The sequence below is a fragment of the Arachis ipaensis genome, chromosome B9, assembly GCF_059453495.1.
Source record: "Arachis ipaensis isolate K30076 ecotype BB chromosome B9, ASM5945349v1, whole genome shotgun sequence".
Lineage (NCBI taxonomy): Eukaryota > Viridiplantae > Streptophyta > Magnoliopsida > Fabales > Fabaceae > Arachis > Arachis ipaensis.
Genome location: NC_142444.1, coordinates 152,323,180 through 152,337,857, shown reverse-complemented (window position 1 = coordinate 152,337,857; position 14,678 = coordinate 152,323,180). Strand labels below are relative to the sequence as shown.

General features: G+C 29.2%; 2 protein-coding genes across 2 annotated transcripts; both read left to right on the top strand.

Annotated features, from left to right (window-relative positions):
* Positions 1 to 7,101: 7,101 nt before the first annotated feature.
* Positions 7,102 to 10,545, top strand: LOC107616806 (alanine decarboxylase). Its single transcript, XM_016318728.3, has 5 exons — positions 7,102 to 7,330; positions 7,409 to 7,640; positions 7,727 to 7,920; positions 8,003 to 8,142; positions 9,919 to 10,545. Exons 1-5 carry the CDS (start codon positions 7,123 to 7,125, stop codon positions 10,543 to 10,545), a joined length of 1,401 nt encoding a protein of 466 aa, XP_016174214.1. The 5' UTR covers positions 7,102 to 7,122.
* A 687-nt stretch (positions 10,546 to 11,232) lies between these two features.
* Positions 11,233 to 12,399, top strand: LOC107616291 (uncharacterized). Its single transcript, XM_016318265.1, has one exon. It carries the CDS (start codon positions 11,233 to 11,235, stop codon positions 12,397 to 12,399), a length of 1,167 nt encoding a protein of 388 aa, XP_016173751.1.
* Positions 12,400 to 14,678: the final 2,279 nt, after the last annotated feature.

Genomic DNA, 14,678 nt, shown 5'->3' with positions numbered 1-14,678 from the left:
GATTGTTATATTCTATATTTTGCCAATCTGATGTTTTATTTATAGGCACTGAATATATGCATCAATATATTTATTAGAGATATAATTATTAATATTGTCTTCTTCCATCAGCTTAAACTTTTAGAATAAGTAATTTCTTGACATGGTACTAGAACTCTGTGTTCGAAAAGTCAAAAGTTTAATTTTGGTGAACCAAAAAAAAAACTATGCAAAAATCAAATAAATTAAAAAAAAATCTTAAACTTTTGGGATGGATGATTTCATTAAAACTTATAAAAAAAACTAATTTTAAGAGATATAACTTTTCTATAAATCATCCTTTCAATAAATCACAATTTTTTAATAAATCATAACTCTAAAAAAAATAACCATTTAAATATTACTTTTTATATATATAAATAAAGTAATATTTAAAAGTTTTTTTTAAGAGTTATAATTTATAATTTATTAAAGAATTATAATTTATTGGTTTCATATATTTTAAAAATATATTTCACATTATGTTTTTCGAGTGTTCCATATGAAGAATACTAACACTTTATTTGGATGTTTGATGAAAAATGAGAGGAAAGAAAATAAAAAAAAAAGTGTATTTTTTTGCATGTTGTTTGGATATAGAGAAAATAAATGGAAAGAAAGTAAGAAAAAAAAATTTCTTTTGTTTGGATAGAAAAAAAGTAAAAAGAGATAAAATTATAATAGAGTAAAATTACTTTATTATCCTTATATATATTATATATAAATTATAATTTATTAATATATTTAAATTATTTTTTTAATAAAAAATCTTTCAAATTATTTTTCAAAATTTTAAATGTCATAAACAAAAAGTTATATATTTGTTTTTCAAACAAATACATATAAATAATTGTGTAAAAGAATAACAAAAATTACTCATAGATTACGTCATTCATTTCTTTAACTATATTATAAGAAAAATATCACTAAATCGTCTATAAAAAAATAAAATAGTTAAAAGATGTTAGTCTTTGTTTTTTACTACAAGCGACGAAAAATCATATACAATTCTTCTAAATATATAATAAAACACTAAAAGAGTAACAATGACCAGGACTCCAGGAGAGTAATATTTTAACCCCACACGCCAATTTTAAAAAAGATAATACTTCATATTTAGAGTCATCAGCATGTGTCTAATTCTAAAAAAATTAATTCCACATAATTAGAGCCATCTGTACACATCTATTTTCAAAAAAAAAAATATTTTTTTTTAGTTAAAGATATTAACATATGATCTATTTCTGCTTGTACTAAACAGGATACTCATTCACAAACATCTTTAATTATCATGATCCCTGCACAAGCATACACAACAAATATAAATTACTTAACATAAGGAGTTGATCATCATAAATTATTTTTTAACATTTTTCTATTCAAAGAATGATATCAATGAATAGTGCTCTGTTACCATGTGTTAACATAAATAAAACATAGAATGATATCTTGATCAAGCACATAGAGATATAGTCATAGATTACGGTAACAAAAATATAATAATAAATACTTTATGAACAATAACCTCAAATTAAACAGAAATTAAGTCCTTCATACTTGTAAGGGTGAATGTTTTCTAGAAGTACCATATCTCCTAGGTGAACACCAGTAGCAGTCATGAAATGAAAAAGAGCATCTAGTCGTAGTTCAGGTGGGATACATCAAATTTGACGCTTTTTTTTGTTCATTTTCACATAAGAATTGATAATATTGCATCCGATATGAACCTATCAAATCCAATTCAGTCAATATATCCCATACATCTGATTCGCTATAAATGCGAGGTCTACTCTATTGCATTATAACTAACCCTTTTTCAGTAATTGCAACTTGTCTTTCAATTAATGAAATTTATTTTTTGCCAACCGAAACTTGTCTCTCAGCAACAGAAGCTTGTTTTTCAGCCATGTCATGTAGCTTACTAAAAAGATAATTACCCTCTTTTACAGCATCAGCCATGGTAGTAATTTCCAAAGCAACTTTTTCGTACTGTGCCTCCAAAAAATCATTCATTTGAGTCTTAGCTAACAATTTTTTCATCTCTTTTTAATTAGGGTAGTGCTATGGTGAAGATGGTAAATTTTTTCAGCATATGAGGAAAGAAGGTGGACGTTCTTTGATGGAGACACGTGTTAGAATTGTCTTAATTAGAAGAGACAGCTTCTGCTAGAGGTTCAAGTAGTGCAGGTGTTGTGGGTTAGTCTGATGTTGACTGATACAAGATTATATTAGCAGTAATGGTGAGATGGTGATGATTAAGACATTAAGTTATTGGATTTTTAGGTGTTGAATCAAATGTTTTTTGTTAAGTGATGCACTTATATTGCTACTGAATAGAACATAATAAAGGGGATTGGAGAGATAACTAAAAACAAATAAAATAGATAAGGACTTATATTATTTGGGCTAGGACGAATAATAATAATAATAATAATAATAGTATTATTTTATGTTAATGAAAATTAAATTTTTGGATTTTTTAATTTTGGGCCCAATAATACTTTTTGCGACTGGATTATTTTTACAAAGTAAATGGATTGGGGTTATTTTTGCAAAATAAATGATTGGGATAGTGTTGTAATTCTTCTCCTTCTCTAGGCTTACTCCCGTTTAATAATAATAATAATAATAATAATAATAATAATAATAGAAAAAAAGATCATTAAAAATCTCTAAAAATTGACTTTTAATATTGAAATATATGAAATAACGATTTCTTTAGCTATTATTATCCTTAACTAAAAAAATTTTATCGGATAGAAAATTTCTAATGTTCATGACACTGGCTAAATAATTAACATTATATATATATATATATATATATATATATATATATATATATATTAAAAGATGGCACACATTACGTGAATAAATTATTTTATAATTAAATTTAATTATTATTCTTTCTTTATATTTCTCATAAGATATTAGACTAATTTAGTTGAACTTAGTTATTAATTAAAATTATTCAATTATATAATATTATTGAATTATATTTAGATATTATATATTATATTTATTTATTTATTGGATATATTTTTCACTAAATATATAAAGATATTTATTTATAATTTTTAAATGAATTAATGAAGCTTTCTTTTCTAGACACTTAAACAGTTATTATTTTAGTTTTCAAAATTTTTGTTAAAAATTGAAAAGAGTTAAAAATCTGAAAATGTGCTTTCTCCATCAAAATAGTTGTATAGCTGAAAATGTGCCTTCTTCTTTTATTATTATTATTATTTATTTATTTATTTATTTTTTTTTGATAAAAGTTGCTTTCTTCTTTATTTTTTTTTGGACATCTTCTTTAATTTAAAAATAATAATAATAATATGCTTATTTTTTAATTTAAAAATTTAGTTTATCAAAATTAAATAAAATTATTAATCTAAATTACATCCATTTAAATTTTAAATTATATTTTCTATAAATATAAATTATTTAAATAAAGTTAGATTAATTAAAAAATAAAAACAAAAAAAATTATTACCCATCCCATCCAATCCAATTCACTGATTTCATATCCTACCACACACTTGCTTTTGTTTTTTTTTGTTTTTTATTTTGTTATTGTTATTTCTTCAGGTCTATATCATATTTTTTTCTTGCTCTATAACGTAATTAGCATCATAGCGTATGGATCACATAATATTTAGATCAGACCAACAAAACTAAACCCAAACACCATAGACCGAAAATATTCTCCAGGACAGCAAAAAAAAATGCCCAGCAGATTATTCATGGATTACCTATTACTAATCCATCACACCGCGGACAACTCCTCGACAGTCTCTGCGAATTCTGCGAATGCAGCAGCAGTTTCCGCATTATAACACGCGTCAACCCCTTAATGTAGCCACATGCCCACATCGTTTCCGCAGCTGAAGAAAAAAATCTCATTCAGCACAGTAGCATTGAACGAAATATAGTGGTGGTTGTTTTTCTTTAGACAATGGTAATTAATAGCAGCCAAACGAATTTTGTGCCTGTGACCAACCACTGCCCCATGTTCTGATAAATGCTATAGTATAGTGGCAGTTTTCATAGATCTTGTTAATTTCAATATTGCGGTGGATCTATTTGGAGTTTGTAACCTCTGCAAATTCAGAAATCACAAAAATGGTGTTAATCAGTTTTTTTCTTTAATTATTTTGTTTATCTTCATTCTAGATCTTAAATCATAAATACTGAATTTTAAATTTTAAATTATAAATTTAAAAATTTATTCTTTATACTATTTATTAAAATATTTGCAGCTTTCCTATAAACTGACAATAATTTATTTTTAAAATATTTTTATTGGTTTATTCCCTTTTTAGTTATTTTTAATATTTTCAAACATTATTTTGTATATACTCTAAATGGCCAGACATGCCTATATCTTAATTGGAAAGCTGGTAAGACTAGCTGGTGTAGAAAATTAGGTGAAGACTTATAGTTGTGCAATGACCAATATTTAAAAGATATTTAATAAAAGAGGAAAAGAGAACAAGGGGCAAGATTTTTTGTTGCGATGGCTGAGGTAATAATTTATACAAGTATGTTAAAATGAAAAATATTAAGAGTTTTAAATTATCTTTTTAATTTCTAAACACAAAATTGATTTTTTTTGTGTATAGAAATAAAATGTAATTTATATATTTTTACTCACTTGATAAGAATTAAAAAGATAATTTTAAAAGATAAATAAAATAAAAAATTAAAGAAATGATATAACCAACACTAATGTGTTGTTAGTTAATAGAGGAAAAGATAGAAAGAGAAATAAATGGGCATAAAACACTTATTAACTAAATATTAGATATAGTTAGTCACCTAATCTTTCTTTTGTATTTTCATTGAGTTTATGTTGTTTGAGTTAATTATTTTTTGAATTAATTAGTATTTATTGTTGTTACTTCTATAAGTTAATTTTAATTTGTTAATTTTTTTAAGTTAATTATTAATTGTTGTTAATTTTTTGAATTTATTGTTGTTTGAATTAATTATTTTTTGAATTAATTAGTGTTGATTGTTGTTAATTCTCTAAATTAATTTTAGTTTGTTATTTATTGACTTATTATTGATTGTTATTAATTTTCTGAATTTATTATTGTCTGAATTAATTATTTTCTGAGTTTATTAGTGTTGATTATTGTTAATTTTTAAATTAATTTTAGCTTATTAATTTTTTAAGTTAATTATTGTTAATTTTTCGAATTTATTATTATCTGAGTTAACTATTTTCTGAATTAATTTTGCTGAGTTTAATGTTGTTAATTTTACTAAGTTTATTTAAATATATAAACTTTGATTTGTTTGTTTAATTATAATTTGTATATTGTTTATGTTTATAGTTTGTAATTGAATGTGCAGAGCCTGTTATTTCAAAAAATGCTCTGGTAGATATGTAAGTTAATAGATATACCATTTGAGAGTCATACATATGCAAGTTAGTGGATTACTTAGAATCTTAAATAGATATACCATTTGTGTAATTAATTTTTTTAATATTTTATTGTATAGAGAATTTTAACTATATAATTTACTTAGCCATCATTCTTATTTTGCATATCAAACTTTATGTAAGTTCATCTTTTTTTAGATTTAGAGTATATGTTTATAGTTCTATTTTTTTCCATACACAAGTAATTATTATTTTTCTTTATTCTTAAACTTTGATGTGTGAACTTATTTGTAAACTTTTAATGAAATTTATTATGAAAAATTGTAAAATTTTAAATTTTGTTAGTTTAAAAATGATTGAATTTAAACATTTAAAATTATATATTGAATTCTTAAACAATTTTTTTTTAAAAAAATAAAATTTAAGATTATTGTCGGATTTATCCGATAAATCCAACGGTAACAAATTCTAAAATTTTGTCAATTAAAAGTTAATATTTTCTGCTAAATTCGTCGATAATTAGTGGTGAATGAAAAAATTTGTCGGTAAATAATTATTGGCGAGGTTTTTACCGTCGAAAATCTGACGGTACTCAATATTTTTTTTTTGTGTGTGCCACATTAATAAATTTTAATTCCGTCAATAAAAAAAATGATAAAAAGACTAATATGATTAATTTAAAATATTTAAAAGACGAATTTTATAAAAAAAATTGTTTGAAGACTAATTTAATTAGAAGATGAGTAATCTTTTAAAAATAAATTTGACTATTTATCTTTTATGATGGTGTATATTCTTGATATTTCAACTTTGAGGAAATATATATATTAATTCTAGTTTCATAGATATGGATAGATAGATGACTTGGATAGGGTGTATCTGATCGACAAAGGTGGTTGATTAAAAAAATAAAAAGTGATTTAAATGATAATTAAACACTTACAAATAATTATTTATGAGAAAATATAGGGAGCCAATGACCTAAGCGTACAATGTGTACAATGAAGGTTTAGAAAGTATTAGAGATATGATTATTAGTGTTACATTATCCTATTAGGTTATATTTTTGGGATGAGTGGTTTCAGGACATGGTATTAGAGTTCCAGATTCGGAAGGTAAACTTGGTGAATCCAAAATTAGCTTTTTATAACATGAGATGTTTATTATCCCTGGTATCCGGATGGTTATTCTGGATAGTATAGGTGATGTTCATTTTATTCATAAACCAAAGATTTAGTCCATTGTACACATTGTACGCTTAGGCCATTGGCTCCCTAGCACTACTCATTATTTATTATATAACAAAGATGAATATTCATATTGTTTTCATATAAAATTAATAGCTATAAACTGTTAAATAATTTAGTCAAATATAATAAATAATTTTAAATTAATAATTTCATATCAAAATAACCACGTGCGTTATCACCAATAGTAACTTAGCGGCATTTAAAAAGTTGCACATTTAAACCGTTGAAGTTATAACTTAAAAGGAACCGACACATCTAAAAGAGTATTATAACTACTCGTACTTAAATTTATGTGGCCTATATCCACGTTGCACCAATAATTTAGTTATAAGTAGTTAGTTATGTTAATTTTTTGATTTGGAAGTATATCTACTACCATTTCTCCCTATATATACATAAATGCATGATTTTTAAATATGGTCAAGCGAGCTCGATCACGTATACGTGTAGGTAGAGAAATTAGAGATGGAGAATTCAAGGCCCAATGACACACCACTTGTGACTTCCATTATTCATGCAGCCTCGTCGGAGTTGTCGCCAATCAGTAACGCCGGCAACGGACGACAAATAATGAAGCTTGTTATCAATGGCGACAGCCACACACAAGCTCATTTAGGTCAAGTAATTACCCACTACTTGGCCTCACTACAACCCCACAGGCAACGCTTTCTAGGTATGTAATTGATTAATGGTTCGTTAGTTGCAAATTGCATTGCATTGCATGCATCGACATGGTTTATCTATGTATCAGGGTACCCGACGAATGAGGAATTCAACTACGAGGCTCTGGCTCCGTTGCTTCATCTTCATCTTAACAATGCAGGGGATCCGTTTCATGGAAGCAGCTTCACTCTGAATTCAACAAGTTTCGAGGTGAGTGTGCTTGATTGGTTCGCTAATTTGTGGGACATAGAGAAGAATGAATATTGGGGATATGTCACCACTGGTGGTACTGAAGGCAATCTCCACGGCCTCTTACTTGGGTCTCTCTCCATCCTTCTCTCTTTAATTATTATTACTACTTATTAATTAACACACTAAACATTATTATTATTATTGATTATTATAGGAGAGAACAATTTCCGGATGGGATTCTATATGCCTCACAAGATTCCCATTATTCTGTATTTAAGATAGCGAGAATGTACAGAATGCAATGTATCAAGGTTTCAAGTTTGATCTCCGGTCAGATTGATTGCCATCATCTCAAGGCTTTGCTACTTGCTAACAAACACAAACCCGCCATTATCAATCTTAATATAGGTATTCTTTCTTTTTTTTCCTCTTCTTTTCTACGCTACTTACTAGATATCCATAATTAATTAATATATACAAAGTATTGCAGGGACAACAATGAAAGGAGCTGTTGATGATATTGATCTTGTAATAAAAACACTTCACGAAACTGGTTTTAGTCGTGATCGATTCTATATTCACTGTGATGGAGCTCTGTTTGGGATCATGCTCCCTTTTCTCAAATCAGGAGTGAGTAATTAAATTAATAAAAGATTTTTTTTTACTATTATTTGTGTCAATAATCAAAATAATTTTTAGAAGAATTTAGATTTTATTTGTTGTAAGTGACACCAATCAATGAATCATATACTATTATGATAATTGACAATGAACCAAATTAAGCCAAATCAAATTAAGCTAAAGTTTAACTCACAAAAATTGAGCTCGATATTTATTAACAATCACATATATTTAAGCTCAAATTCAATTTACCAAAAATTTATTAATTAGTTCAAGTTCACGAATTGAATTAAATAACATGAATAAAATTTATAATTCTATATATATAGATAAATTTTAATTTATATATAAATAATATCAATTATATATATCGTTTATCTATAAATTATAATCTATGTCCTTTATCTTAATTATTATAAAAATTATGCGCATGTAAAATTATATATTATTACTATAAATTAAAAATATTAATACATAATATACATATATATTAATATAAATAATTATAAAGATCGACTTGACAAATAAAAAAATGTTTAAGGATAAAAATTATTGATATATATAATGATGTATAAGCAGACTTGTACTCAAACGTAAAATTATTTAGTATCAAAATTATATATGATGCAATTTAAATTATTTATTTATTTAAAGTATATATAAGTAATAATTTCACAATCAAAATATTTATGTGTGATTGTAAATATATCATTAGCAATATATATTTCTCAATTTATTTTTATATTTTAAATTTTAAAATATGTTGTTTTATTATTATTATTGAAAGACATTTAATTTGAAACAAAGTAATAAATTAACTTGAATCAATTACAATGATTGATATCACATTTAAGAATTGTTCTTATACATACATGAAAGGCTAGCTTCCCAACATTAATAATAATATAACTGAGAATATAAAATATATATCAAATAAGAATAATGAGTTATTTGACAAAGATTTTTAAATTTAAATAATGTATCATAACACAATCTGTATACACGAGATATCATTTAAAAAAAAATAGAATTCACATTATCATTATATTTTTGGTGATACTACATGACTTATTCATTTTGGTAATAAGTTTAATGAAATTGGTCCGATAGTTTATTATTATGAAAAAAACCCAGTTGAAGAAAAAAAAAAAGAAGAGACGCATAAAAAAAGGGAAAAAAGATTTAATTAGACATGGTTACAAAAATAACTTATATTATTCACCTAGTGTTTTTTAGGATAATTCAAGAAATGAAATAAAATCTAATATTACTTGAATCTAATATTACAAATAAGATTATATAGATGTTTCATTCTATTTTATGTAAGTCGAAGCTATTAAATTTGATTGAAACTATTCTATATCAATCAAATTGAGTACATTCGATTTATTAGTAAAATATTAAGATAATTCGAAGTAAATTAAAACAGTTTCATTTGATTATTTATCATGGGTTGAAACTTTTAATTAACATGACTCTACTAGTAAATCGAATTTAGTCACTTCGATTAACTAGAGGTTCACATAAATCGAATATACTCAATTCGATTTATATGAAATAGCTTAAATCGAACTTAATAACATAGAAGGAGAACATTCAGATAATTTTATTTGATTTAATTCATTCAAATAATAATAAATTTTATTTCATTTCTTCATATGAATTATCCTAATTTTTTATATGTTTTCCAACTTTTTTTTTTTATAATTTTTTTTTTGTGACAGTATAAAAAAAAGGGTTAAGAATCTAATACGTTAACAAAATTGTGGGTGAATAATGGCACAGGGACCAAAGATAACATTCAAGAAACCCATTGGAAGCATAACAATTTCTGGACACAAGTTCTTGGGATGCCCAATTCCTTGTGGCGTTGTAATAGCTCGTTTAAATTACATAAATGCCCTATCAAGAGACATAGGATACATTGCATCAAGGGATGCAACAATCACAGGTAGCCGCAGTGGCCATGCTCCAATCTTCCTTTGGTATAATCTGCAGAAAAAGGGCATAATGGGAATCAAGAATGAAGTTGAAAATTGCATAAGGAATGCACGTTACTTAAAGGATCAACTGGGAGATGCTGGAATTGGAGCAATGCTGAATGAGTTTAGTAACACGGTTGTGTTTGAGAAGCCTCTTGATGATGAGTTTGTGAGTAGGTGGAGTTTGGCTTGCAATGGAAACATCGCACATGTTGTTGTCATGCAACATGTTACCATTCAAATGTTGGATTCTTTTGTTGCTGAATTGGTTCACAACAGATCCATTTGGTTCCAACAAGATGGGATCAGAAAGTCTCTGTGCATTGCAGATGATGTTGGTGCTGTAAATTGTTCTTGCGCATTGCATAAGGCTAATATGGATATTCAATCCAACAACTATGCTCTGCAACAAATCAAACAAAATGTGTAGAAAGAGCAAATTATCATCAAAAGTGCAGTTGAAAGAGTCATTAACGGATATCATCAAAAGGTTTTCCAAGGATATAAAAAAAAATTGAAGTTTTATCATTTTTTTTTATTTTTTGGGTGTTCTTTTTTATTATTTGGAATTTATTCGTATTTGAAATTGTTTTAATGAATAATAACGTATTGTATTTATTGAATATTCTTATTTAATAAATATTAAATGCTATATATTATAATTGTTTTAAATTTTGTGTTTTATATATATATTATTTCGTCACGCGCGGGCACACACATATATCATTGTTTTTTAATAGAATATGATTGGCTTTGCAATTATGAGACGTGTATTACAAGTTTTACATCTATTAATATAAGGATATCGACTATGTTACGTGTATATTAAAATTAGTCATTAATATAAAATATATATTAGAATATAAATACACATTAAAAATAAATTAAATCATACATATATTTATATATAAATATATTGATGATTGATTTTAATGTATAAATAATATTTTTATAAGGATATAAAATCTTTAACTTGTCTTATGAGTTAGTTTTTAAGAATTAGTTAGACTAAGGAAGGCTCCGCTAGGGTTTCTAAGCAAGAAGAAGACTTGGTGCAGCGTAGCACCAAAAAGGTGAAAACGCATGCCAGGTTGATCTTAATCAACCAAGCGAGGACATGGAAGTTACTGGTCCTTGTGATGGAAATAAGTCGGGAGCTTCCAAAATCTTGTATAAGGATTCGCTTCTCACCGTGGCGGGCTCTATCATTGAGGATGAGTATGTTGACATGGAAGAGGTTAATGAAGACATTCTGGATCCAGAGAATAGATGGTACCAAGATACGAATAAAGACACCCATGAAGAAGAACCGTTCAATCCTTGTCCCACCATTCCTATTTCGAAGGAAGAGTTCGATGAGTGGTGTAAACCATGGAGATCCGCACTCTATGTCAAGCTTTTGGGAAAAAGAATTGGCTTAGGATTTATGGAACAGCGTTTAAAGAGAGACTGGGGTAAGAAAGGCTCTATTAATGTTATTGATATGGATCGTGATTATTTTTTTGTTCATTTTGTAGATGCGGAAGACTACTCTCATGCTTTAATGGAAGGACCTTGGATGATTGCCGGACACTATCTCATTGTGCAAAGATGGCGACCTTTTTTCTTAGAATCTGAGAAAGCAGTGAGAAAAATTGCTGCCTGGATTCGGATACCAAACCTCCCTATTGAGCTCTATAACCATAAATTTCTATGGAGAGTTGGGTCTACTATTGGCCACATGCTCAAAACTGACCGGTCAACCTCAATCCATTCAAGAGGACGCTTTGCTAGGATTTGTGTCGAAATTGATCTTGCCAAAAAACTTGTCCTTAGGATCTCGGTTCTTGGATCAGAACTCTATATTGAATATGAACGACTGCACCAAATTTGCTTCTCCTGCGGCAAGTATGGTCACAGGTCTGATTTGTGCACTGATGAGCCGGTGGAAAAGACGGCGGGCCAGAAAGCCGGCGCGGAAGGGAACACTATGGCTTTCGAAGACCCACCATCCGTCGAGACTGAGAACCAAAATGGAAAGAATCAAGATTCTAGCGGTGGTAATCAAGGGAATCAAATTTTCCCTGATTTTGGGCCATGGATGTTAGTTAAACGTAACTTTAGGCGGAAAAAGGGCATGAATAATCAAGGGAACATTGGAGGCATGATTGGTCAAGATCTACCTAATAATCAAGAAAGAGAATATGATGAAGATATGCCCACCAATGCTAATGGCTCACGTTTTATTACTTTGAATGAGGAAGGAATGAATTCTTCGGCCAATAATTCCATGCAAAGGCCTTGATAGTGAATAATAAGAGTCAAATTACCCAAAAAAAACTCTTACGGGCTGGTGCAGGTAAAAATCCACAAAGTGGTAAAAAGGCCCCTTTAATAAGTTGGGCCACAAGGATTTAAAAAAGGGTTAAAGCCTAATCCTAAAATGCTCATCAAGAATCCTTCCTCCTCTCCTGAAGCTTCCAAGAGCATTGTCACAGTGTCTCCTACGAAAAAGTCTCGTGAAACTAATGATATGGAAGGGATAGTGCTGGAGTATATGTGAAAACTTCAAAGAGAGCAGAATGAGGCTTTTGTTCCTATGAAGCAAGTTGCTACATGTTGTGAAGGTTTTGTGGTGAGGAATAATCCTCTACTGATGAATGCAAGCTCCTTTGACTCTCATATGGAAATAGAGGCTGCGCGGAGTCCAGGGAAAGATCTTGATAGGCCCCCAGATGAGAGTATGATTGATTTTGGTGGTAAAAAAATCAAAGAGAGGGATTTATCCCTTGGTAAGCAGAATAGAAAGTCAGGGTCTCATACCCAGGTGTAACGTTATCGCTGGTGACTCCCCTATCCTTTTTTGCTTGTTATAATGAATGTTATCTGTTGGAATTGTCGGGGTGCCGGTGATAAATTTTTTCACTCTCTTATTAGAGACCTCAGAAAAGAATATAGTGATAATTTTATTATTCTGTTAGAGCCTCAGATCAATGGGTCGCGTGGCGTTTGGATTAGGAATAATATAGGGTTCGATAGCTCTTTCATTGTTGAAGCTAATGGCAGATCTGGTGGGATCTGGTGCCTCTAGGACTCTGGTACTTGGAAGATTGATGTCCTGGATCATAATAGCCAGATGGTGCATCTCAAGGTTGTTGGTGGTGACTCGACCCCCTGGCTCCTATCTGCGGTGTATGGTAGCCCCCATCGCGTTAACAGAAGAATCCTTTGGAGTAATTTGCGGTCCCTGGCGGGTAACATTACCATTCCTTGGTGTCTTCTAGGTGATTTTAATGCTACGCTTCACGATTATGAACAAAGGGGAGGCTCTACTAATATTGTTCATAGTGCTTGTCCTGATTTTCAGAGATGTATCTCAGACTGTGGGCTTATTGATCTGGGTTTTGTGGGTTGGCCGTTTACTTGGAGAAGAGGTAACATTGTTGAGAGATTGGATAGAGGTTTGAACAATTTGGAGTGGAAATTATCGTTCCCTGAGGGCATCCTAAGGCATTTGCCCAATTTTAATTCTGATCACTCTCCTATTTGTCTGCAACTACACACTGCTTCCTTTCAGAATAGAAATCGGAGGCCTTTTCGTTTTGTCGCGGCTTGGCTGGCGCATCCGGATTTTTCAAATTTGGTTTCTAATTCCTGGGATGTCTCTTCTTCTTGGAACAGTGGTGTTGTCAGCTTTAAAAATTCTTTAAAAGATTGGAATACAAATATTTTTGGGGATATTTTCAAGAGAAAAAGAACTCTCTTGAGAAGGCTTCAAGGTATTGCCTCCAGTTTGGCTACTAGTGTTAATCGTAATTATTTTCTGGAGAACCTTTAGAATTAGCTTTGGGAAGAGTATGAGGAGGTTCTGACTCATGAAGAATTACTTTGGTTTCAAAAATCAAGATGCAAGTGGATTGAATTTGGCGACCGAAACACTATATTTTTTCATGGCCCAACCATGGTTAGGAGAAGAAGGAATAAAGTAACTTCCCTCATTGATGATTTTGGTAATCTGATCACTGAGCCAAAGTTATTAGAAGACTTAGCTAAGGATTTTTTTGTGGATCTTTATAAGGACTCCCTGCCTGATGTTCCCTTTGTCCTCAGTAATTCTTTCCCTAATGTTAGTAGTGAAGAGCTCAACCAGATCGGCAACATGGTTTCTAATATGGAGATTAAGGAAGTTATTTTTAATATGGGAAGTTTTAAACCACCGGGAAGAGATGGCCTCCAAGTTGTTTTTTATCAAAGTCAGTGGGATCGTGTTGGAACTGATCTGTGCTCCTTGGTGCAACAAATTTTCGTGGAGCCGGAGAAAGTTGGGAAAATTAATGAAACCCTTATCACCCTTATTTCTAAATCTGACCCAGTTACTAGCCTAAGGCAAATGCGCCCCATCAGTCTTTGTAATGTTAATTATAAAGTGGTTACCAAGATTATTGCTAATCGACTGTGGAAGCTCGTGAACAAGATTGTCCAACCCACCCAATGTAGCTTTGTTCCAGGAAGACAGAGATCTGACAATATTATTATTGCTCAAGAGGTGATTCATTCAATGAGAAATAAGAAAGGTTCGAGAGG